General features: G+C 33.3%; 4 protein-coding genes across 8 annotated transcripts; 1 reads left to right on the forward strand and 3 right to left on the reverse strand.

Annotated features, from left to right (window-relative positions):
* Nucleotides 1-259: 259 nt before the first annotated feature.
* LOC105251755 (protein lethal(2)essential for life) lies at nucleotides 260-1478 on the reverse strand. Its single transcript, XM_011258745.3, has 2 exons — nucleotides 1132-1478; nucleotides 260-1054 (listed from the first exon to the last, which is right to left on the reverse strand). The coding sequence occupies exon 2, from the start codon at nucleotides 1032-1034 to the stop codon at nucleotides 435-437; it is 600 nt and encodes a 199-aa protein (XP_011257047.2). The 5' UTR covers nucleotides 1035-1054; nucleotides 1132-1478; the 3' UTR covers nucleotides 260-434.
* A 4132-nt stretch (nucleotides 1479-5610) lies between these two features.
* Nucleotides 5611-7086, reverse strand: LOC112637373 (28S ribosomal protein S5, mitochondrial-like). Its single transcript, XM_025406935.1, has 5 exons — nucleotides 7062-7086; nucleotides 6653-6969; nucleotides 6284-6505; nucleotides 6024-6208; nucleotides 5611-5637 (listed from the first exon to the last, which is right to left on the reverse strand). The coding sequence occupies exons 2-4, from the start codon at nucleotides 6849-6851 to the stop codon at nucleotides 6141-6143; spliced, it is 489 nt and encodes a 162-aa protein (XP_025262720.1). The 5' UTR covers nucleotides 6852-6969; nucleotides 7062-7086; the 3' UTR covers nucleotides 5611-5637; nucleotides 6024-6140.
* A 250-nt stretch (nucleotides 7087-7336) lies between these two features.
* Nucleotides 7337-18453, forward strand: LOC105251753 (pachytene checkpoint protein 2 homolog). 3 transcript variants are annotated; one of them, XM_025406934.1, is made up of 7 exons: nucleotides 7337-7859; nucleotides 8282-8441; nucleotides 8516-8707; nucleotides 8830-9057; nucleotides 9225-9572; nucleotides 9840-10117; nucleotides 18237-18453. In XM_025406934.1, the coding sequence occupies exons 1-6, from the start codon at nucleotides 7810-7812 to the stop codon at nucleotides 10107-10109; spliced, it is 1248 nt and encodes a 415-aa protein (XP_025262719.1). In that variant the 5' UTR covers nucleotides 7337-7809; the 3' UTR covers nucleotides 10110-10117; nucleotides 18237-18453. The 3 variants fall into 3 exon arrangements, with proteins under 3 accessions (XP_025262719.1, XP_011257043.1, XP_011257042.1); XM_011258741.3 differs by lacking the exon at nucleotides 18237-18453 and adding an exon at nucleotides 13159-13273; XM_011258740.3 differs by lacking the exon at nucleotides 18237-18453 and having other exon boundaries at nucleotides 9840-10174.
* Nucleotides 10250-18240, reverse strand: LOC105251754 (hemicentin-2). Of its 3 annotated transcripts, none has more exons than XM_025406933.1 (7): nucleotides 17913-18240; nucleotides 16985-17560; nucleotides 15821-15950; nucleotides 13180-13379; nucleotides 12444-12788; nucleotides 11643-12125; nucleotides 10250-11511 (listed from the first exon to the last, which is right to left on the reverse strand). In XM_025406933.1, exons 2-7 carry the CDS (start codon nucleotides 17358-17360, stop codon nucleotides 10967-10969), a joined length of 2079 nt encoding a protein of 692 aa, XP_025262718.1. In that variant the 5' UTR covers nucleotides 17361-17560; nucleotides 17913-18240; the 3' UTR covers nucleotides 10250-10966. The 3 variants fall into 3 exon arrangements, with proteins under 3 accessions (XP_025262718.1, XP_011257045.1, XP_025262717.1); XM_011258743.3 differs by having other exon boundaries at nucleotides 16985-17644; XM_025406932.1 differs by having other exon boundaries at nucleotides 16985-17644; nucleotides 17868-18240.
* Nucleotides 18454-22046: the final 3593 nt, after the last annotated feature.

Below are 22046 nucleotides of genomic sequence, written 5' to 3' on the forward strand. Positions count from 1 at the left end.
AAATAAAAATATTTCATAATATAACCTTGAACTAAATATAAAATAGAAAACGTACAATACAAATTAATGTGATATGTAGGTGATTAATGAATTGTATCGCATTCACACAAATCTAGTCATTTCCTTATAAATAGCAAATGTTATTGTTATAATATACTAAACTATATAACAAGAAATGTTTATATATATATTGAATTTTAACATAAATAAATTTTACATAAATATATTCTATAATATATATATACCTAAGAATGCTCTCGGAATGTAATTATAATATTATTATCTGTACCATTTTAGCTTATACATTATAGACATTTTAAGTTGCAAAAATCTACATTACAAACAAAATAGCTTATTATATGATCGCAGCCTAATAATTAAAGATATATAGAAATAATTTAATGAGCAATATGCCTAAATGAAATGCTAATTTTTCACTCTGTCTGCTTCTCTTCCTCGCTTTGTTTGGGTTTCTTTTCTCGCGGTTTGTTGATGAAAGGTTTCCCAGTACGTTCAATCTGGACTGTTCTCTCTGTCTCTTCCTTCAATGGTCGTTTCTTAGGCGCAATAATCATTAGAAGACCATCGGAGGACAATTTGGATGTAAGCTGTTCCACATTAGAGTCCTCTGGCAACTTGCATTTCCTGACAAACTGACGAGACACCCAACCATGCTCGTCTCGCTTTTCCTCATGCTTAGCTGTGATGACGAGAAAATTATCCACAATCTTCACCTCGATTTCATGCGGCTCAAACTGCTGCACATCCAATACTACTTGAAAGTCATCCTTATTCACGGGAGGAGAGACAGTTGGACCGTTGCTTTCGCGTTGTTGCATTAATTCCACCAGAGTTTTGAGCTGATCCAGGGTGGGATGTCGTCGCGGTGCCAAATCCAGATAGAGGCTAGTGTTAGTTCTAGTCGGTGACGATAGCTGTTCTGGCCGTAGCCTCAGAGTGAAGTTTTGTTCTAGCGGACTATAAGGATCTAGATCCTCCACCCATTCGGACAACAACAATGGGATCAAAGACATTTTCTCGCTTTGACGTTGATCTATAAAATATAACATATATTAAAACATTGGTTTAATATACATAATAATATAAATTAACAATATATTAGGTACTTACATAAATATTAGGTGAATACGATGAATAAATTTGCTCTTAATTCGTGTTATAGAATTCACAATACAACCGTGTATATCGTATTACCACAGTACAACTGCGTATATTTGTTATAGAACGTATATTTGTAATAGAATAATCTTCTCACCACAACTTAATACGATCGCTTGCTGACGGAATAATGACATGACCTGGCTTGTAGCCGGTGTATATATACAGCTGCGCATGCGTCGAGAAACGGTTCGATTTTTCGAGACGAGAATGAGCGAAGTTTCTCGTCTATTCCGGAGAAAAAATAATCGCGAACAGATAAATTTCCGGATTTTTCGACACTAAAATAAGATGCGAGTCTTATTTGAGATTGAATAAAATGGGAGAAATACTTGTCAAATTTAATTTATAGTGTAAAACTGATAGGAATCAATGATAAATATTGGGTCCGATTCCGAGATTCCGAGCAGTTGAGAATTTCGAACAGCTTATTTCAAATTAATACGTAAATTTTGATACGTGATAAGCATTAATATCATTTATTTGCATATAGAAATTAGCGTTCGATAATGTTGTCACAATTATATTTAATTCGCGGGCCAATTTTAATGAAAATGAAGTTTAGTCGTGTTTTATCTCTATGACATATGTTCGAGCTGTCATTTGCACATATGCTGCAAGTGTATTTGTGATTGATGTGAGTGTGAAGAAACGGAATCAGTTGGTGATTATGATTACAATTATATGACTGTAATTATGATCTTAATTATATTATAATATGACATATTATTGTCTTAAGAATTATTTATGTCTCTCTTATATCCGAAGTACAATTTATATAAGATTATCGAGAATAAATATTATCGAAAGTGAGCGTGTAATCTCGGAAACGTTGAGAAACATCGAGTGATATGCGTAAATACAATATACAAACGTGCGATAATTTCGTCACATAAATTTTGCGTGGGAGTGTGATGAAAATGATGCGACAATTCCGTCAATTCTCTGCGGGATCGTCAGCTCCAGGTAAACGTATTAATAAAACTGCCAAGAAATTTGCTACCTAGAATAAATATTGTTTATAAAAGTGCATACATATATAATATCAACAGAAAAGAATAATATTGAGCGATATTGTGTGTATGTATATGTTGATCCAAAAACAATAAATATTATCATGTCAGGTTATGGTCCATAACCTTCAAATATTAAATAGGCAAATGTTAAGTATAGGGATTACCTTTATCGACCGAAAGTAACATGGTTTATGTGTTATCGATTAACCTGTGAAGAAATTATCTATCTAAGATAAAATTATCTCGCGTCTCGTCGACAGCGCGATCTATGAATGAAGGTGCAATTTCATTGACGCTAGAAACCAGCGGCAAATTAAAATCAGTAGACTTTCTCTAGATTTGGCGTCAATAAAATAAAGTTCAAACAGTTTCAACTTTTTCAGTGTGTAAAGCGGCCTTTTCATTGACGCTACTTTTTAGCGTCAATGAAATTGCACCTTAACAGTTGGCAGCCCTACGAGATAGGCTGTGCAGCACTGCGCGTATATAAAATAAATTTGAAATCGCTTCTAGCTTAACCATCTTCACGCGATCGACTTTATTTGAATTGCACGGCATCGCATCGAATTATGATGCGGCGCCGATTTGTTCGAACGTAATTCGGGACATCGCGATGCTGTATAAGCGTCGAATAAGCACGAATTGTCACGCAAATATGATAAATCACAATCTACTCACCGTTCACCGGCTGTTCCACAGACCGCTCCACTCGCTCGCCTCGGGACGTCCCATTCCGATCTTGATGCACACGATATCATCAACGCGAACGCGCGACACTTTATTCGGCACTCCCGATATTCGCTCGCATCCGATAATTATCATCAAGGGCGCAAATAACGCGACGCGACTTCGCTCCATCTTCGCGATCGCGCTATCACTGAACTGTGAAAAATAGCTGTCGCGCACTTTCCCCGACATATTATGAAAGTCGCGCGATCATCCTTGGACACTTTCGACGCTCTTTCACTCGCGATATTCGTTTAAAAACGGTTAAAAGACGCGAAAAATGCGGACGTACGACGATCCGTGTAACTGCGTATGACTCCGATTCACGTATGACGCGTATGACGTAGCAATGACGCGTATGACGTAGCGATCACGCGCTAACATGGCGGCCGAACCAGTGCGCAGAAACGAATGCGCACTGGTTCGGCCGCCATGTTAGCGCGTGATCGCTACGTCATACGCGTCATACGTGAATCGGAGTCATACGCAGTTACACGAATCGTCGTACGTCCGCATTTTTCGCGTCTTTTAACCGTTTTTAAACGAATATCGCGAGTGAAAGAGCGTCGAAAGTGTCCAAGGATGATCGCGCGACTTTCATAATATGTCGGTGAAAGTGCGCGACAGCTATTTTTCACAGTTCAGTGATAGCGCGATCGCGAAGATGGAGCGAAGTCGCGTCGCGTTATTTGCGCCCTTGATGATGATTATCGGATGCGAGCGAATATCGGGAGTGCCGAATAAAGTGTCGCGCGTTCGCGTTGATGATATCGTGTGCATCAAGATCGGAATGGGACGTCCCGAGGCGAGCGAGTGGAGCGGCCTGTGGAACAGCCGGTGAACGGTGAGTAGATGTGATTTATCATATTTGCGTGACAATTCGTGCTCATTCGACACTTATACAGCATCGCGATGTCCCGAATTACGTTCGAACAAATCGGCGCCGCATCATAATTCGATGCGATGCCGTGCAATTCAAATAAAGTCGATCGCGTGAAGATGGTTAGACTAGAAGCGATTTCAAATTTATTTTATATACGCGCAGTGCTGCACAGCCTATCTCGTAGGGCTGCCAACTGTTAAACGATAAATTTTTTCGATCTAACTTAACCTAACATAACCTCTCAGTGCTTTGGATGTCGAATGTAAACACAAACGTATGTTGCCTGGATTTTATCATGCTTTCAAAAATAATATTTAATTATTTTATTAGTGTATTACATTTTATTACGTAGTATATTAATCGTATTAAATGTGCGACGTACAGTTTTACACATTTTAATGAGAAGCATATAATATAATTGGTTAGGTTAGATTAAATTAAAACAAGCTGCTGTGATTCATTTAATAGGATCTATAGGATTAATTTGACGAATGTGCAGCTGTTGAAGTTACATGATATTTGTGGACACATTTTTAAAGTAATCATGAGTGTCTTATCTCATCTTGATTATATGAAATTAAAATATAAAATATTTATGTATTCCACATTAACGTTATTCATTACAAGTATTCATTACTATATTACTTTTCTTATATCTCAATCATATTTCATCGATGAAGCTTTTCATATATCGCAGACAATATGATACTGTGTGTGGAATTTTACACAGATAATACATGGCACAAAAATAATTTGTTCTCAAGTATTGTGCGCATTTCTCAAAAATAAATCAAATTAAATTATTTTAAGTAGGATCCAAAAATCACTACATTGCCAGGATCGTATCTTATTATAACTGCGATATTATCACCTTTTAATATGTGTGCGCAGTATTACTTACATAAAATATATAAATTTATTTGAAACGTACGGAAATCTTTATCTTATTTATAATATTTATGATATAAAAAGAAAATTGCAACTCTAATGAAACAGAGCGATGGAATAATTGGTTGATACTTATCCTGGTCTACAATATTTATCCTTTTTTCATCATTAAATTTTTGGTGCTTTTTTTATTATACAGATGTTATCTGTAAATATAGTACTTGTAATGTTGCTGCTGTATCACTGTAAGCACACAAAGTGATAGCATTTGCAGGTAATTATGTTATACTTATATATCATAAGAAAGAGAAAATAAAATTAAAGTTGAATACTGAATGTGCTCTAAAGTAAATCTCATCCAAATAAATGCATAAATGTGCGCCCCACATTCCTCATGAAAAAAATACATAATATTAATTTTTATGTATTATTATTTTTAGATTTTTATTCTTTTAAATTCTCTAGATGCACTTTTCATTTCTCCTCTCTTTCTTTCCAACTACTAAATATAGATCTATCATTTTTAATATAGATCTGTCATTTTTAGTGTACATTATTGCAGTAAGTGGAATAAAGAGCAAATCTTTTGGCGCATTTAAAATGTACAGGAAAGTTTTATCTGATGCGTTTTTTTCAATAGAAATATCTGAAAAAAATGCATACGTCTTTTTTAATCTTAGTCTTTCTAAATAAAAATTAGAATAATAAATTTGCAAAATAATTTGCTTTAATATATTTTTATTGCAAACATATGAAGCAAAGTGCTCAAGGTGCATCACTATGAAAACATCGATAGAATAAAAAATAGATCGCATACAAAAAAATTAAAATATTTACATTACATATTTGATATTTCTGCAAATATTTCCATTATTTTGAGATTGATTTGTTTCATGATATATTGCAATAATTAAAGTATGATTTCTGATATAATCTGCCATGAGACTGCAGAGAAAGCCAGCTTTAATTCTTTATTTTGTTCAATATTTTTAATAATATAATAATTAAATTAAAGTTCTATGAAAATATGCTTGAAATACTAAATAAAAAAGATTGTGTCTTATGTACAACCTTATACCTTATAGTTTAAGTAAACAAAAAATTATTGTTAATAATATACATATATAAATTGATAATTAAATAAAACAATTAATTAATTAATCGACACAATCCACGTTTTTTTTTAGCTTTATGTCTAACATATATATATATATATATATATATATATATATATATATATGTATATTTATTTTTATAAATAAAAAATGTTTCTTTCTAATATAAATTAAATAAAAAGTAATAATATGCCTTTAAATACTTCATATACATACCTGTTGCAATAAACCAATAAAGAATGCTTTTACATTCCTCCTTGTACTTTGGCATACATATCCTTTATGCCAATTATCTCGCAACACGCTTTTATTGCATGATGACAAACAAGCCCATTATCCTTCATGAATTTTCTTTACAAATATTTTTATATTCTCAAACTGTGTAAAGAAATCATGTAACACTGAAAAATACAAAGTGATATTAAAAGAGAAGAAATAAATTTTATATTATATAGTATTGACAATTATTTTCTTACCAGTGTATTCCTTATATGTAGGAATATACATTAGTCTTTGACCAGCCCTATTTTTAACCGTCTTTAGGGATGCTTTGGCTTTTGATAACGCAAATCCAGCTAATCCATTTCCATTTCCAGTTACTATAAATGAACTGATTCTAGTCTTACGTGCTAAATTACCGGTCATACAAGTTATCATTTTGTTTTCCAAAATCCAGGTTTCAAAACTTTCAAATGTATCTACAGAAAACAAAGATATTAATTATATAAGATTCTAATATTTAGAACTGAAACATCAAAAAAAAATTGAAAATAGACATTGTATCACATGATTTTTGTATGTATGTGATTTAACCATTATAATCCAATAATAGCATAAATATTAACCTTTTCCAATAAGATCTGATTCAATGCTTCTGCCATCCATTGTAACACTCGTCCAACCACATTCCAATGGTGATAATTTTATTTGCATTGGTCTGGTCTGACTTTGTGGTAATTCCATAAGTTTTTGCTGTTGAATTAATTCTTTTCCTCTAAACACAGGAGTGTTTAGATCAGGAAATTGTATCGGAATTTTTCCCATGCCAATAATTTGCTCCTTATTTAGGAGCTTTCTCTTTTCACTACTCTTCTTGCTCTATCTCTGCGTCTTCCTGCATTACTGATACTTGTCACACCCTTTCATAATTCATCTTCAGATCCTATAGAACAAAAGCACAGTGAAATACAAATTATTTTCTACTGTAAATATAAACTATTATCAAAATGCTATATCCATAAAAGTTCTACTTACTATTCGCAAAAAATATAGAGTTTCTCACATTATTTAATAAAGTGACTATTTTTAATAAATGTGAATGACTGACAAGCAATAAATTAAACAATATTAAACAATAATATACCTGAAAAAAATTTCATAATTTTATTGGAGTTAAATTGATAAATTAATTTTAAATACACATTATATGTTAATTACATATAATGATTTAGAGACAATGATATATTTCATTTGCGTTACCATTGTTTATAGATTGAACATTTTTTATCAAATTATTTACAATTCTAAATATGTAGCATACGACAAGCCATTTTTAAAATCTATAAAACAAACAACAAAGTTGTTCATAGTTTTCACTCTTTTTTGTCATAGTCTGCTTTTAGGCGATCTTAAAGTCACTAGATTAACAAAGTATCCGGCTTTAGGTTATCCCTGAAAGGACGATGCGTCCTCTATAAACAAAAATATGAACTTAAGGTGCAATTTCATTGACGCTAAAAAGTAGCGTCAATGATATTGCACCTTGAAGCATTTGTTCTCTAATTTTTTCTATGTCATGATTCAACGACTTCAAATTTTGAATTTGATACGCAGCAACACAAAGAACAGGGAGGATAAAGTGTTCTTTTCAGTAGGAATAGACACGAAATTGCGTTGAAATCTCGTTTATTATGTGATATAATCGTTTCGCGCGTTTTGTTTTTCTCTTATTAATTATCTTACTCTGTAAGTTCGTAAAAAATCACATAAACAATACGTAGAAATGAAGGAGGAAAACGTGTTGCACGTAGAGATATGTCAACGTGTCGACAGGTATTGTTTACTTTAAATTAAGTCTTATTTTGCCGAGTGCATGGTTGTATGATTTCACTATTTGATCTTTGACGAAAATTTAAATTCATGGTTTATGTTAACCTAAAAATTACTTAAAAAGTGAGTTACTTAATAATAATTTTTCTTTATGACCTTATGTGTATAATATGTGCTGCAATTTGATATAAGTGAATGATAATGATAAAAAATATTTTTTCTATTTATGCATATTATTTTTCAAAGTTTATTGAAACAATTAAATCTAAAAAATTAACATAATTAAAGATTTCATTAGTTTAATAAATATTTATAAATAATATCAATAGTAATTTAGATGCCTAACTGTTCTAGTATCTAAAGAAAGTCTTAAAATTTATATTTTATTGCGATTCAATGATTTTTGATAGTATTTATTGTTTTAGCACTTGGTCGAGAGAAACAATTGAGGAGACAGTAAGCACAGAATTTAAAACATGGAAAGAGGTTTCTCTCGATATTATTTTACACGGTAAAGATTTCTTAAACAATATAGCTATACAGAATCATGTTGAATCTATAATATGCTCATCTAATTATATAGAGGTATTTATTTTCTATATTAATTTCTTGCAGAAAGATATATTCTGTACATATATATATAATTATATATATTTCAGAAAGGAAAAGTTAAAATTGAAGGAGCTACCATTAAATATTATATCTATAGACTGACACAGGAAGGTGCTGCGACAGAAACAATGAATTCCAATTCTGATGAATTGTCAGTTGCATCTCATTGGTTGTTACCTGCACAGGAATTTCATTACATGTGGGAGAATCTGTATTATGATTGTGACATAAAAAACAATGTTAGTAAATTTAGTAGATAAATTTATGTACATAATAGAAATCATTTTTTTATATATATTGTTAAAGTTACTTGATATATTTTATTGAAAGATTTTAAGTTAATTCTTTCCTTTTTTTTTAGTTATTGCATTTTGTGGAGACAACAATGTTATTTTCTTCTCTTGCCGTTAACTCTAATATTATAAGTTGGAATAAAGTGGTGTTGTTGCACGGTCCTCCAGGTACAGGCAAGACCAGCATGTGCAAAGCTCTAGCACAAAAAGCTGTAATTCGTATGATAGATCGATTCACTCATGGAAAATTCATAGAAATAAATAGTCACAGCCTATTCTCAAAGTGGTTTTCTGAAGTAAATATTCAATTATGATTTATTTTTATCTAGTGTTTTACAGAATAATATAAAATTAAAATTCTTAAATCTATACATATTAACTAGAAATATTCACACAATTAGCTAACGAGATCTAAGTATTATCTCATATTACATCAGGTAAACATATTCTGTATTTTCTATAGAGTGGAAAACTTGTTATGAAGCTGTTTGATGAAATAAAAAGTTTAGTGCAAGATGAAAGTGCATTGGTATGCATTTTGATTGACGAGGTAGAATCATTAGCACACGCACGTAAATCGTGCAACAACGGAACCGAACCATCTGACTCTATACGCGTTGTGAACGCATTGCTTACGCAATTGGATCAAATCAAGCGATACCCAAACGTTTTAATCTTAACGACGAGCAATATGACGGAAGCGATAGATCTTGCGTTCATCGATCGAGCTGACATCAAGCAATATCTTGGATATCCATCCGAAGTTGCTATTTATAACATTTATCATTCGTGCCTGAAGGAATTAATGAGGGTACATAGATTTTGCAGAATAATTTATAAATGTTAAGTGTAAAAAATAATATAGAAAATTGTGACATTAAAATGTCTCTTTATATTCTATATGTGAGAGAGAGTTCTTAATATCAGACTATAATATTAGACAATATTAAACATAAAGTCTTAATATTAAAATATAATATTAGATTATATTAATAAATATCAGTCAAATATTAATACAATATCTTCCTCAATACAATCAATTCCTTAATTTAACATTGTATTTTTTTGTATGTTCCAGACTGAAATTTTGAAGCGTGAAGAGATATGTGATATATCGCAGTTAAAGCTATTCGGGTACACAGAGGATTCAAATACCAAGAACAGTTTGAAACTACTGGAACTTAGTCGTGTTAGCGAAGGTTTGACCGGTCGCACCTTAAGAAAAATACCATTTTTGACGCACGCTCTTCACTTATCCACAGACAAATCTACACTATCCAAATTTCTGAAAGCCATGCATTCGGCTATTTTGAAAGTTCAGCAAGAAGGCGAATTGCAACAATCATAAACATAAAGGTTTCTTTCCTATTTATTAATATTATTTTATATATTTATGCTATTTTTTTACATGCTTATATTTAATAATACGTGATTTTTTTTTATCGTAATATCGTATTTTAAAAAAATTTTTTTATAATAAATAATTGTTGCAAAAAAATGATAATCGTTACCAAAGTTGATTTATGGACATAAAGTTGAAATATAATTGATCTTACATACACAACTTTGGAAACAAATATCTAATCGCAATAATCAAAGGTTTCTGGTTTGACAAAAGAAGAAATTTAAAATTTCTCCATATATATGCGTTCTTTGATCTAAAAATATGTAATCGAAATACGAAACTATATAACAGTTTCTATGAGGTCCAGTTTTGCACTGATCCCGCCTTGTCGCGCAACCGCCATTAAAGTCACTGAGATGCGACCGCTATTAAAGTTACGCTTCGTTCCGCTTCGGCAATGCGGACTATACTTTGCGCCGGTACGCGAGTTTTTTTTATACAATATTATCGCGATGTATCTTTATTTCGAATATAGACAAGTACTACTGTAAATTTTACTTATTGCGAGTAAAATACAACGAACACTGCGTTAATAAATAAACTAAGAAAGAACGAATAACGATGTAAAGATGCAACAACAATTGACAGTCTCTCGAATATGCTTATTTTATATCAGATGCTTCCGATATTACTAAATATTAGATTCTACAACATCAACACCAACATACAGTTTGTATACACGTATATCTCTGATTTTATATAATCTATATTAAATCCTAAAAGAATGGCGCTAGACTGATGGAAAGGAAATGAATATAAGCAAAGATAGAATCCGATGAAGATAATGAGATTCATATTTTTTATACAATGGTAGGCGGTTGCAGAACCGCTGGTGCTCTTCTAACTTTTAATGCTTCCGGACTCATGGCACGCGTTTGCTTCGCGATGTGATTGTAATCATACACGTTCTGGCCATTGTCCAGGCTAGACTTCCTCGCGAATGTTTTTGCATGAGACGAATTGACAGATTTTTGTCGATTTATCGATGTGCCGTTGTAGAGCGCATCGGCCGCGATACTGCCTTCCTCCATCACCTCTTGTCGATATCGTCCACGTCGTATTCTTAGCAATGTATACGCACCGATGGAAATCAGCAGCAACAAGAACAGCAAACCGACTGCCACGGCCGCGGCTATAACGCGCATTTCTGTAGGATCTCTCATTATCAATTTGATATTCGTCGAATCCCGACCTTTCTCGCTCTCTATCAATAAAGTATATATCCGGGCGTCTTCCTTTTGCAGATCCTTAATTTCCAGCTTAGCCCAATAACAGTTGGTCACCATTTTATTCTCGACGATAGGCTCCAATGGCAGAGCCTCATATTTTGGATGAATACTTTCTCCTATTAAAAGTTCCAAAGAATTAGTAAAATGGATTAAAAAATGGAACAGATACGATTTGGAACAACTTAATAAGTAACTTGATTTAATTATCTTTTTGAGAAAGGAATTTATTAAATCAAATATTACGTACCAGCTCGAATATGATAACTACCCCATTGCCAAGCGACCAATTTCGGCGGCGGCCGTGAGCAGAAGCGGGACTTGAGCCTGTGCACAGGCTCGCCGACCCATCCGATGGACTCGTAGAAATCTCGGTCGCCTGGTAACGGCCTGGCCTGTATTTCCGGTGGTCCGGTCACATGCAGCACGTAGCGTACATCACTGGCGGTTTCTCGTTTGACCCCGTTGATTGTGTTGAAGGCGATGCAACGGTACTCTCCCTCGTCGGACCACATGATATTCTCAAGACGCAGACGTCGACCACCACCCTTGTTCTGCACGTGGTTTCCGATGATTTCCGTGGAGCCACCGCGAAGATGTATCCATCTGTACTGAGCGGGTGGATTGGCTTCGAACTCGGGACACTCGAAGAGCTCCACCTTGGAACTCAGCAGAGCCGTCTCCTCTATGTCCATGGAAGTATCATTTTCTATCTTCTTCAACTTTGGATCATCTATGAAGAAATATACATCTGTTTTTCTATGCTATAAAAGGTAAAAAAGTAAAATACTATAAACAGTATTATGGGGAAATGTTGTAAATTGCATTTTTGGAATTTTATAATGCTTGGAATCACTTATTTGTCTGTAGGGAAGAAAAGAGTTGAGCAAAACAACTTTCACAATAATATAATATCGTGTATGATAAGAATATGCGAAGATTGTCATAATGTACTGTGTGATTTTGCGAGGAAAGCGATACTATTTTGAAAGGAGGAAGATGGGAAATAGTAGGATATATATCAGAAGCAAAATATTGTAATTGTACGAACATTGCACATCGAGTCTGTAACTCGCAGGAGCGCTTTCACCGATGTTGTTAGCCGCCTTGCACGAGTACAGGCCAGCATCGTGCCTCTTGACCGGTTCGAAGCGTAGCTCGGCGCCCCACACGCTGTCGTTCAACTGCGTCATTCTGCCTTGTATCAAGGAGGGCGGCGACGGCGATGCTGCCGTATCGGTCACCGACGCGCTGAGCGGCATCGAGTCTTTGAACCACTTGATGCTCGCAACCGGATTAGCATCCGCCAGGCACTTGAGGCTCAAGAAGCTTGCCGAATCCTCTGGAGCGAACGTAAGCGGCTGCGGACTCGTCTCGAGTCGCACTTCCGGCAAATCTGAAAGCATCTCTGTTACATATATGTTGCGAGACGTTAGAGGCAAAAAAAGAATTTATATTAGAAAAGTGGAAATTATATCAGCTTTTCATTTATTAGTACATTTTCATTAATACATTTTTAAATTGTGAAACCAATTAGAAATAAATTATTTGAATAAATAATATAAGGAGAGCTACATCAGAAATTGAACATAGAGAAAAAAAGTTTTTTAGTTCTTATATATATATTTTGGAAAAGATGCATATATCTTTCTTTTTGCTTAAAAAATATATCTTTTGTCGATTTTGAGAGATCTGATAATTATTTTTGATAATTATTTGGTATCGTAATTGTTTATATGGGGTAAAATTTGTGTTCATTGTTTTAGAGAGACGGATTGTGCACATACAATGAACGTCCAATCGCGATTCTACGCTGACCGGTGTTAAATTCGACGGATGCACGGTCACACATCGGATCGGCAGACCGTGATTCTCCCTCTGACCACGCACCCGTAGAAGACTATGAGCCGCCCAGGTCTTCCGATTATCCACCTCCGTTGCGTTATTCTGCTCCCCCAAAGGTTCTACCTCGTCGTTCCCTATGAACCTGTTCGACAAATTTGCCAGCATTACAAGTATGAGAAAACTTAACACTTCATTTAATTTTTAAGTAGACTGGAACGAATTTATAATCCACAAATTAGTTACAGACAGTTTAATGTTGAAAATTGAGAATTCGGGCGATAAATTCCTTTTGATATTTTCGTTAAAAATATCGATTCTAAAATTATTTAAAAATTCAGTAAAGCGTGAAAAATGGTTTGTTATACAAGAAAGCTTTTTTATTATACATATTCCAATTTTTTTTCTATCGAGAGGGTCCATCGACCTGTTGAGTTGGATTGCAGAAGAATGTGCAAACGAAAGTTTGATGCTCATAATTAGTCCACGATATAGTTCCGTTTCCGCGATGATTCACATAATCCATCAGTTTCCGCTGACTGCGGATTAGCCTTCTTCCCAGAAAAAAAAGAAGATCCGTAACCCTTTTCTACCATGATTCACAGGCGCAACGGCAGGATTACGCTCGCGGCCAGTTTCTCTGTTTCTATAGCTATAATCTACATAATTATACTCGGTCCTGTCCGCAACCCAAAGAAAAAGAAAACCGGGGATCATTAAACCGTAGCTATTATTGGTCGTAAAAGAAAAGAATGCGCTCAATATTGTTTCAGACAAGTCCCACCGGACGAAATTCTTCATTAGGATCAGGAACCAAAATAAATGCGTGGGAACTCACAAATGTTATAGACGTTTCTGTAGCGCGCGAACATCACTATATTTTCCAAGCAAAATATGAAAATAAAAATAGTCATTCTTGCACGGATAAGAATGCAAAGCAACAAATTAAAAAATTGCACGGGCGTAAGAGTTTAAAACCTTTAAATTAAAGAAGGATATCTGCGAAAGATTAAAAGTTACAGTTTCACAATGGTTTGTGTTGCCTGAGATGCTCTACATTTGACAAGACAGTAACGTCGTGCCGGAAAGAACTTGAATTTTCCTTCAAAGGGTCCATTCATTTATGAGCCCTCGTGGAAAGGAATACATATGCTACTATTCAGGTCTTAAATTACATCCCCTGGTTCTTTTCTGGGAATAAGTGAAGCATGCACTTTCAAAAGAAGCGCGTGCCATCCGTAGAACAGATGTTTTACATCGTAAGAACATAGATAAGGCGCGGCTAAATTCATCAGACCGTGAACCAAAACGACGATCCCTCCGCGCGGCCCTTTCCTGCACAAACATAACGTCATGAATTCTTGCAGCTCTCATCTGCTCTGCACTACAATAATAAACACTACAATAAACTGTCGATATTTATGTTTGAAACTGGCCATATTTTTTACAAATTAAATGCAAGTGTAAAATGTAAACGCGTTACTTGACTGCACACAATAGTGTTGTTTTGCAAACTATGTATTAACATAACTTTTTAGTGAACAGTTTGACAAAAAAAATTACAAGGAAATTATTTCGATTTTTTAGATACTGGAATATCGTTTCAAAATCGCGAAAAATATTCATAATATCCTACCAGAGGATTTTTATGAAGAAAGAATTTCTTTCCTGGTGTTTACTATTAAAAATAAATATACTTTAAATTTTAAAAGAGAACTTAAAAATACACTTCAATTTCAAAGAAATTGTCAGATTTTTTTTCTAAATTTTTTTAAGGAAAATGTAAATATAAATATGTCTTGTATGATATTTTAGGATAATCAGGTTTAACGAAGGAATTTATTTATTTTTAAGATAGATTTTCTTCTTTTCTCCCTCTCTTCTTCGTTACGTTTTTTTCCAAAATTTACTGATAAAGAGTGTAAATTATTTAGTACTTCTTTAATCATCTATTACTACATTTTTTCCCTATCAAAATCGATCTGCATTCCAATAGTCGTCTAATAGCGTCTAAAAGTAGAATGTTTTACTCCTAATCGTTTTGTCTCAGGTAAAAGACCGGAGACAAATGGACTCATTCGTAAATATCTGGTATAAGGTTTAAACCTTTCATCTTTTTTCCCTATTCTTTTCTATCCTCATCATTTTAGAATCTTTTGTGGAAAGAAATAGTACAGAGTTTTTTTTTATAATCAATATAAATGCGCAAAAAAGATGAAAAAAAGAAAAAAAGAGCCATAAAAACAAAATATTTATTCTTTTTCTCTTTGATAATATTTTCTCAAATTGTTCCGCAAACATATATACACAGTGGCAACACAATTTTTTATTATCTCATTTAAATTCCAAAGAGAGTTTTGTATACATGTATTTTTATTTTCTTACTTCTTAATGAAAAATATTGATCAATATTGCAATTATTTATTTGTTTATTTTTTTTCAGATATTTAGATAGATTTCTTTTAAAAGATTTCTTTTATTATTATTAAGAATTCTTTTAAAGATTTCTTTTAAAAATGTCTTTTATCATTAGCATAATCTCTCACTGTGACAATATTCGTTTAAAGACTAAAAGTGTCAGCTTACCACTTGATGAGGGCGGGTGGATTTCCGTATCTTGAAACGCACGAAATCAGGACGTCTTGTCCTTCCTGCAGCGTTAACGTAGCACCCAAGAGGGCCCCTCTTAATTCCAGTTGAGGTTCCCTGGGTTTCACTGAAACACGCATTAGGGTGCATTTAGATAAGATAAAACGAGACAGAAATTATGTGCTTGGATTACTCCCGCTTTAGCTTCTTTCTTGAGCGAATAGTTATATATGAACGTGATCCTACGTTACGGTCATGAATAACCGTCCGAAGGAGCCGATTGGGTCATTGAGAACTCTCGACCAAATTTACATTAACACGGATGTTGCAAAATTGCGGAAAACTAGAGCATAACGACCGCTCTATACATTTTCTTGCATCACTCGAGGTCAATGTTCGCGGAATATTAACGATGTTTCCCCCAAACGATTCGTTTTAATGAAATATTTGAGATTGCTTGATATATGTTAATATATTGCATAAATTATATGAAGATATATTATAAAAAATAACAGAAAATGCTCTTTTTTAATGAAGAAATATGCGTAGTAAAGTGCTCAAATAATTTTTATAACGCATGAATGTGAAATTCTTTTTCATAATCATCTTGTTTATATTATTTTGCTGTAATTAGTTTTATATCTTTAAATTAGCTTGATATATATATATATATATATATATATATATATATATGTATGTATGTATGTATATGTATATTGTGCGAATAATAATTATATAATAATTACATGTAACGTTTCTTTATCCTACAATAATAATAATTTTTATTATTATAAATATAATTTTTATTATGTAGTAAATTATATCTAGTAAAATATAAGAACATATATAACACGCGTATGTATAATTATTTCAAAATTGGAGTAATTATTTTTTTTTAATTCAATCTTTATCATTAATAAGGATATTTATATTAAACAAATATATTTTTAATATAATTTTGCAACGTCTGTGTTTTGAATAAATATATTTTTCATTTGAATTACAGAATACATATTGTGAGAAAAATGCGAATAATTAATAGAGCATCTGTTTATCGTAGGAGAGAGATATATCATTCTCTTATTTATTACGTTAAAACTTTACATGTGAATGAATCTCTAAAGTAATGTGTTTCGCATACAGATCGAGTTAAAGTCTCACCCCTTACGAGCAACCTAGACTGTTCGGACGAGAGTGCGTCCTGGACGACAAAGTCACTGGATGTGACTTGACATTCCCAGAAGCCGTCGTCGAAGTTCAGGGTGGCTCGTCGGATCAACAGGGTGCAATCGCTGCCACCGCTCGCCCACTCATACTTGTCCGCTTGCATCCCCACCGGCCTCCGGTCCTTCTGCCAAATGCAATTGCCACGCTTATCTCGTATCTTGCATTGCAATTGCACATCGTCACCGGACGCTACTTCTTGATAGAGCGGCGGCTTTTCGATAAATTGTTGTTTGCCGATGACTGAATTGTGCCAGGTACACGTGACGAAAAGCAATATTGACAAACGGACAATCGAGCGATCGAGCGTCATTGTGTTGCGATAAAACCAAGGAATTCGCGATTCGATCAAGGCATCTTTATTAAATATTTGAAGAAGAATTTATTTGGAAATGGTTTCCTCTGGTGTGGAGATTAGAAAATGAGTAGATTCGGAAAACGTTTAGATTTACGGAAAAAACCGGAAATTCGATAGATTAGATAGAGTATCGTAAAGTTTAAAGGTCCTATAAACTTGAAAATTTTTATGGCTGTTAGGATCCGGAGGATGTAAGGCTTTTGTAGATTGCGGAGTGTTTGATTTGAGAATGCAATGGTCTGTAAAATAAGAAATTTGAAGATTTATGATTTAGAGAAATTACATAAAAATTATAAAATAGAAAAGTGTGAGTATACAAAGATGTTGTTTAATTCAAGAATCTGCGTCAAATGAAAACTTAAATTCTTCAGAGAAAGTAACATATAGTATGAACAAACGAAATACACAGTCGAAGATCATTAATCGATCTCAGAGTTCAAGGTAAGATATGATTCACATTACATTCGCAGATCCACTCATAGATAAACAGAGCATACTCCGCCTTACATTTCGCCATCAACAATCGATGGAATAAATGGTTCGTAATCGCGGAACATTCACTCGCGAGTCTCTCGCTCGAAAATTCATTGAAGCAACGCGAACTCGCTCAGGCCTTGCATTTTATTGCCGCTCCTAATAGCGCGAAAGTCTACGGGCGATCGAAATGATTCCAAATGCTTTCACCAGGATTATCGTCTCTTCTCGACGCGGCAAAAACAATTTTTTTTTTTTATAAAACTCCGAATAAAATGATTTAATAACTGAATGAGCGTATTATACCGATGTACACCGCATCGCACAATATTTATTAACGATTGATTTTTGTTTCAGTAATTCACGAGAATATTGATCACTGACACATCGATCACATTCAGAACCATGTAGAAGCGCGCACGATCTATTCAGTGACGGTAAACACCGACTGAATGAGCCGCCTGAGTTTGAAGGGTCGTATCTCCACTCAACGTAGCGCCTCCTCGACGAATCAGTGAAAACTATACCATCCACCTAAATCCCGTTTCTTTCAGTGGTTTGTTCGATTATTATTTAGTATATTATAATTATTATTATTTAATGATAGTTATATTTGTGTCCGAAAAATATTTCTGTCATTTATGAGCAATTTAATCTTTACTCATCGAATAATCGTTTTATGAAATAACAGATTTCGAGAAAAGGCAATTTTATAAAATAGAGATTTGTAAAGTAAAGATTTAACAGCGGCTCGATAAAAAGATATAACAATCTATTGAAAAATCTATTGAAAAAAGTAACTTGAATTTAGCGCACATTATTGAATTATTTTAGATTGTGTTACTAAATAAAACTTTGTACTTTTTTATATATTAATAACCGCCGTTGAAATGAATTAAAAACATAAGTCTGTTATTGATTGTTCAATTTTCAAAGTCAATTTTTTCGAAGACAAAAGTCCTTGAGAAAAATTTTTTTCTTACTTATTTTACATAAGAAATTATTCTTTTCATATAAAATTTTCGATATTATTTCTTGATAAATAATGATTCGCGACTCACAATGTATTAAACCGCGAACACTTTAAGAAATATTTTTTAATATTTGTAATTTTCACGATGAGAAGTTTATACGCAACAGGAGAAAGTGGCGAAGGCAATGAAACCATATTAAAAATTCATCTTAATACATATATACTATTTCATAAAAATTTTTATAATTATCGACAATAATAAATAGTGAAGAATTGAACACAAATTTATTTTATTTTATTTTTTTTCAAAAGAAATCAATTCGAAAGGATTAAAATATAGCGCGACGGAGTACTTGGCGCGGAAAGAAAGTGCGCGGTAAATAGAGTGATTGTGTCCAGGACGCGTGTTTCCAGCAGCATGACGTGGAACGCCACGAGTCGCGAATTAACCCGTTAAAGAATTATTCTTTCTCTTAGAAAGACGTGTAGCATGTTCGTATATTCGTTATGCGATCTTATAAAAATTCAACAGTTACTTGCGACGCCAAATATTGCGAATTGAAATTAAAAATTACATTCTTGTCTCAGAAATAATTTATAATCTTATATTTATTATATATATATTTATTAAACAAAATAGCAACAAAAGCGAAATTGTTTAAATAAAAAATTTAACAATTATATACATATATACATATTAAAAGTTAACTCATTTTAATTATTGATCTTCTACAAGCTAAGATCATCAGAATAAAAACCATGATTCTTACATTAATGTTCATTATGCAATATTTCACATTTTTATTTTTCAATTTCGCTTAAACATGTGATATTATAAATAAATTATATTCTCAAGAGAAAGATTTAATTCATCTCTCAGCTACTTGACTTAAGTTGTGGCGCATAAATTTATACATTCGAATATTATAAAATATTGTAAATACCATTGTATCGGATCATTTAGTGATCGCGAGAGATCTATGCGCTCTATTACGCGAACAATTTTTATAAATGCGATAGATATTCCGCGCTCTCTCTGCATTCTACATAGAAAATCCCGACTCGGTTCCACATCGTGGTCCACATAGTGACCGGACTGGAAGCGGAAAACGGACCCCAAACGCGGGCTCACGCGTGCGTATCCAACCCTGCATCCTCTCCGGCGGTATCCTTATTATTCGAGCGTGTTATCATGTGCGCCATACACTGCGTTTGGTGTTAAATCGTGCTTTGTTGTATTTTTTTATATTACACATTTTCTGTTTAATAGTCTCTTGTCTCTAAACACATTAAAAAAATTATTATCTGGGGTTTCTATTAGCGAATACATAAGTATAAAGATGATCAATACACTATAAATATATGAAGTATATTAATAATGTCATGGAAATTACGTAAATATCCTGCATTTTTATTCTTTTTTTTTTATGTGAAGGATCACTTGGAATCCGATGCAGTTATTTGTGTTTATCTAATATCGTTTCTCTCTTTTATCTATTATGTTTTATCTTATACAATATTTGTTGCATTTATAAAACATGTTTATATACGTCCAAAAAAATTTTCATTTTTATATTCTTAAATTTCCAATGATATTCAAATGGTATTATAATAGGTTTATAATATTTTTATATCATCTGAATAGCAGATTTTATATTTTTCATGTTTAAAACTCACAACTTTCACATGAAGTAAAAATGTGACAATTGAAGACAATTGATTGTATAAAAATATGTAATGGTTTTGGAAATCTCTTTCAGTTTTGACACAATGTTAATTGTTTTCCACACATTTTTATTTTAAAAATTATAATTCTGTAAGATATGAAAAATGACAGCTAATGTAAATTATGTTCAGTCGATAAAATGGATAATTTAATGTTTCCAAATTACCAGCAAAGGATATGCAATACCTTATTATCGACTGAATTATTAACCGTTAAACTTCTATCAAGTGGCGACCTCTTCGTATTAACTTTGGTTATATAATTTCAAATTTCATGTTTCATGTTGTTTCGTAGTGTTCTGAGACGTGAATCTTTTCTCCTGAAATATTTTCAAGAAAATTCTCATTTAGACAGGTAAAATAAAAACTATTTAACGCAGAATAAAGCGCAGAATGGAAAGCGATCACAATTTTATATTGGAATGTTCATTTATAAGTGTCGACTAATAATATTTATTTCAATAATTTGGAGGTATTCTCTCTAACCTTCCAATATTTGAAAAGCATTATTTCTAGTCTAGTCTAGCCTAGTTGATAATTGATTACATTTATAAAATTCATTATTCATCTCTAATTTATACACATTTATCGTCGAAATTATTCGAAATTATTCGATAAGCTATAAGCGTGACATTTATCTCTATATCCCTACGTTAAGTCGAAAAATAATTTTTATACTTGTCCGTATCATTGTAAAGAATTTAAGAAGCGAAACCGATCGATTCGTGATCATCGATTCGCTTTCGCGTTCGTGACAAATTAAAGGAGCGCAAGAATTAGCGCGAGGCTCACCTTCCCATATAGCATCTATGTCTAAAAGATATTCACAGGACATCCTGACAATGTCCAATCGCCTAAAGATATCTTCTGGATACCTTCTGGACATCTTTTGGATGTGCATGCTATGTGGGTTGATTTTCTCGCGTTTTTAACATTGAAAATTAGACGTGTAGCGAGAATAACGTCAATCCCTGCCGATAATATTTATAATACAAAGAACGCCGGGACAAAAGTTGCTCGCCGACTAATTGGCAACTGCAATTTCTCGCGATATAAATGCGCGATGAATATTTGCATTGAATTTATAAACGATCCCGGTTATTTCCGCGCGGCAATCAATTCACAGTAATTATACCCCGTTACAGCACACGTATCCTCCCTTTTAAGCTTTTGAACTTTCGCCTCGATATATATATATATATACATATATATATATATATATATATATATATATATGTGTATATGTATATGTATATGTATATATCGTTGCGCGCGCGTTATGCAGATTATCGTAAAAACATTTAAACGCGTTAACGCCGGCTTTGCGCGGCAGCGCGCGCAATCGTTTATCGCATCATCCTCTGGCGAAACTTTATACCCGCCCGCTATAGTTTTTTCATCGTAGATTGAACCCGGGGAGTCGTGTTTTTCAATTTGACCCCGGGCCGTGCGCGCGCGCCCCCCCTCCC

The sequence above is a fragment of the Camponotus floridanus genome, unplaced genomic scaffold (assembly GCF_003227725.1).
Source record: "Camponotus floridanus strain SB8 unplaced genomic scaffold, Cflo_v7.5 scaffold16, whole genome shotgun sequence".
NCBI classification, from domain to species: Eukaryota; Metazoa; Arthropoda; class Insecta; order Hymenoptera; family Formicidae; genus Camponotus; species Camponotus floridanus.

Bases quoted from the DNA above. Each gene is read 5' to 3' on its own strand.
- LOC105251753 (XM_025406934.1), top strand. From the start codon at position 7,810: ATGAAGGAGGAAAACGTGTTGCACGTAGAGATATGTCAACGTGTCGAC. The intron at 9,058-9,224 runs GTAAATATTCAA...TATTTTCTATAG, and splicing joins TCTCAAAGTGGTTTTCTGAA to AGTGGAAAACTTGTTATGAA. The intron at 9,573-9,839 runs GTACATAGATTT...TGTATGTTCCAG, and splicing joins GCCTGAAGGAATTAATGAGG to ACTGAAATTTTGAAGCGTGA.
- LOC105251754 (XM_025406933.1), bottom strand. From the start codon at position 17,360: ATGACGCTCGATCGCTCGATTGTCCGTTTGTCAATATTGCTTTTCGTC. The intron at 15,951-16,984 runs GTGAGACTTTAA...TGCGTGTTTCAG, and splicing joins GTCTAGGTTGCTCGTAAGGG to TGAAACCCAGGGAACCTCAA. The intron at 11,512-11,642 runs GTACGTAATATT...AACTTTTAATAG, and splicing joins TAGTTATCATATTCGAGCTG to GAGAAAGTATTCATCCAAAA.
- LOC105251755 (XM_011258745.3), bottom strand. From the start codon at position 1,034: ATGTCTTTGATCCCATTGTTGTTGTCCGAATGGGTGGAGGATCTAGAT.
- LOC112637373 (XM_025406935.1), bottom strand. From the start codon at position 6,851: ATGGGAAAAATTCCGATACAATTTCCTGATCTAAACACTCCTGTGTTT. The intron at 6,506-6,652 runs GTTAATATTTAT...TGTTTTCTGTAG, and splicing joins ATCAGATCTTATTGGAAAAG to ATACATTTGAAAGTTTTGAA. The intron at 6,209-6,283 runs GTAAGAAAATAA...TGTATTTTTCAG, and splicing joins TACATATAAGGAATACACTG to TGTTACATGATTTCTTTACA.